Genomic DNA, 2,759 nt, shown 5'->3' with positions numbered 1-2,759 from the left:
AACCCTAACACCAGCGACAAACTCCGCATTTCTGGCCAGGAGCCACCTGAGTCGCCTCTCCTGTGTCCCAAGCCCTGCGTCTGAGGCGGCAAGGTGGCCGGAACCCGTTGCCTTCCCCGAAGCCCGGACTGGTTGCTCCTAGAACCCGGCCACGAGACACCCAGGCAGTGGGAGCGGCGGCCCCTGCCCCAGAGGACGCTCTGCAGCTACAGGTGCATGAAAAGCCACTCAGGGCCCAGGGCACCACGGCCCTACTTCAAGTTGTTGGAAGCCCAGTTTCCAGTGCGGGGTCCGTCAAATGGGCCCCCAGGGTTCAGAGAGAGCGCCTGGACCAAAGCAGGCATGTGCCGACGGTTCCGGCACGGGGTTGGGGCGCAGCAGGAAGAACAGCCGGCGAGCGACCAAGGGACAACAGGGCGGGAGGCTCCCGGCGTCGAGCTCCTCGCTGCGCAGATCCGCGCGCGCACGATCAGGGGCCGGTGCTCTGACCACGATGTCTCCAGGCCGCGCCCTACGTTGGCTCCTCGGTGTGGGGAGGCTGGGTCCAGCTCCGCCTGCTCCCGGGGTGTCCCAGCAGCCTCCCGGACAGGAGGAGCGTGGGCCAGGCCCGCAGCGCTCGGGGAGAGGGCGGCAAATGCTGGGCGCGCCAGGAGGGCTCCCGCACCGGATGGCTGCAGGGGTGCCCGGCGGCGGCCCCGCCCCTCCCCATCCATTCCGCCCCCGGGTCAGCAAAACCAATGGACGCCTGGGCCCCTGTAAGAGCGGTCGAGGCGATTGGACAGCGGCTCATGAAAGAGACACCGCCTTTTTATAGGGCACGGAGGGTGGGGTCGCGTCCAAGTCCCGGGCAGTCGCAAGACATTCTGTCCCTACATCGCGCCTGCCGGGCCCCGCAAGCCCCGCGCCCGCCGGCTCGCGCATGGCCCCGGCGTCTCTCGTCATGAACTCCTCTGGGCTCAGGACATGTGGCGGGGACCGCGTGGGGCCCGGCCCACTGCCCTTCAGTGTTGAATCGCTGTTGGAGGCGCAGCACCGGTTGGGCCCGGAGCCCGCGGAGCCCCGGGAGGAGTGGCCGCGGGGCGCCGCGGAGACCCGAGCCTGGTTCTCGCCGGCCGCCCGCTCGTCCTCCCCACGTAAGTGCCCCGTCGCATGGCCCCGGGCTGAGAGAGAGCCCGCCTGGTGCAAGCTCGGAGGACCAGGGCGGGAGGGGAACTGTCGCTCGTAACTTTGGAAAGTAACCAGCCACTAACCGCCCTGCCTTAATACGAAGAAAGAAGCCAGCCCACCCGAGCCCTAGGGCGCGCGCAAGCTTCGCAACCGCCCCGGTGTCCCACTCAACCAGGCTTCCGCTCTACCTGGGAGCCGAGTCGGCACCCCAAGGCCCCGCGGCTTCTTGGCGCGCCCCTGTCCCGGGGAACCTCCGCTTTGCCAAGTCCTCACCTCTGCACTTAGTGCTCAGTTCTTGCGGCGGCCTCCAGCCCAAGCTTCTCGATCCTCCAAGTGGGCAGAGTTCCCCTCCACCCTGGGGTGCGGGGCCGCGGATTTGGGAAGCAGAGCCGAGTCCCCAGCGGCCCGCCCCTACCCGCACCATCTCCCCGGTGCCTTGCTTCTCTTACCCCTTGTGGCATTTGGGGTTTCGTCTCCTCTGAGGGCGAGCACGGAGCCGGGAAGGGAATCCGGGAGTGTCGGAAAGGGGAGCGCACGGCTGGCGTCTGAATGCCCAACGTGTGCTTCTCTTTCCTCCCAGGCGCCCCCAGTCCTCCGCCCTGCACCCTCCGGAAACACAAGAACAACCGCAAGCCGAGGACGCCCTTCACCACCGCGCAGCTGCTGGCGCTGGAGCGCAAGTTCGGCCAGAAGCAGTACCTGTCCATCGCTGAGCGCGCCGAGTTCTCCAGCAGCCTGAGCCTCACCGAGACGCAGGTGAAGATCTGGTTTCAGAACCGCCGAGCCAAGGCCAAGCGGCTGCAGGAGGCCGAGCTGGAGAAGCTGAAGCTGGCGGCCAAGCCAATGCTGCCCGCGTTCGCCCTGCCCTTCCCCCTGGGCACCCACCTGCAAGGCTCCCCGAGCGCTTATGGCGGTGCCACGGGCACCCTGCCGCCGGTGCCGGGACTCCTCGCCGCGCCCATCACCGCCTACGGCGTGTATTACCTCTCCTAGAAGACTTGGACTCACGCTTTGCCAGGTGGTGGCCTGAGGGTCCGCCAGGGAGGGTGCCCGCAGGGCAGGGAGATGGGTCCTGCGGGCGAGCTTCGCCCGGGCCGCGCACCGATCCTCGCGCGGAAACTGATGCTCCGGTCAACTCCCTGAGTCCCGTCGGTCTTTTTTTTTTTTTTTTTTTCAGGATGTTTATTTTGGTTTTTGTTGTTGATACAATGTTATCATTGATGCGTCAAGCCTATTTGTGGGTATCTTACAGATATTTAAAAACTTTTTAAAAAATCATGGTCCTACTAGACAAACGTCTCTGAATAGTTTAATACAGTGTCCTCGAAATGGGCCGGGATAGAGCTTCCTATTTTGTACAAGGCAGCCAATAAAGTATTCTGAAGCTTACCTGTGGGACGTCCCTCTGACGCCCTTGCTTCGGTAACCGTCTTCAGTCAAAAGGATTTGCCAGACTGTCTGGGGCGGCAAGAAACTGATTCACGAACAAAGAAGTGAAAAGAGTTTGGTGCCAGGACTGCTGAAATGAAACACACCTGTTACTAACTAGGTGTTTACCGTCTGGCAGAATGGAAACTAACGCTTATTTTAGG

The 2,759-nt window shown here is 63.6% G+C and overlaps 1 protein-coding gene across 1 annotated transcript; it reads left to right on the top strand.

Moving 5' to 3' along the window:
• Window positions 1-898: 898 nt before the first annotated feature.
• LOC118631986 (homeobox protein MSX-3-like) lies at window positions 899-2,160 on the top strand. Its single transcript, XM_036264508.1, has 2 exons — window positions 899-1,133; window positions 1,748-2,160. Exons 1-2 carry the CDS (start codon window positions 920-922, stop codon window positions 2,158-2,160), a joined length of 627 nt encoding a protein of 208 aa, XP_036120401.1. The 5' UTR covers window positions 899-919.
• The last annotated feature ends 599 nt before the right edge of the window (window positions 2,161-2,759 follow it).

This window comes from Molossus molossus, unplaced genomic scaffold (assembly GCF_014108415.1).
Source record: "Molossus molossus isolate mMolMol1 unplaced genomic scaffold, mMolMol1.p scaffold_m16_p_17, whole genome shotgun sequence".
NCBI lineage: Eukaryota > Metazoa > Chordata > Mammalia > Chiroptera > Molossidae > Molossus > Molossus molossus.
Note: the sequence above shows the minus strand (reverse complement) of the source record. Positions and strands in the feature narration are given on the sequence as shown.

What these genes read in the sequence shown, in the direction of transcription:
- LOC118631986 (XM_036264508.1), top strand. Translation starts at nt 920, where the DNA reads ATGGCCCCGGCGTCTCTCGTCATGAACTCCTCTGGGCTCAGGACATGT. An exon ending in CGCCCGCTCGTCCTCCCCAC is followed by an intron (nt 1,134 to 1,747) that starts GTAAGTGCCCCG and finishes CTTTCCTCCCAG; the next exon opens with GCGCCCCCAGTCCTCCGCCC.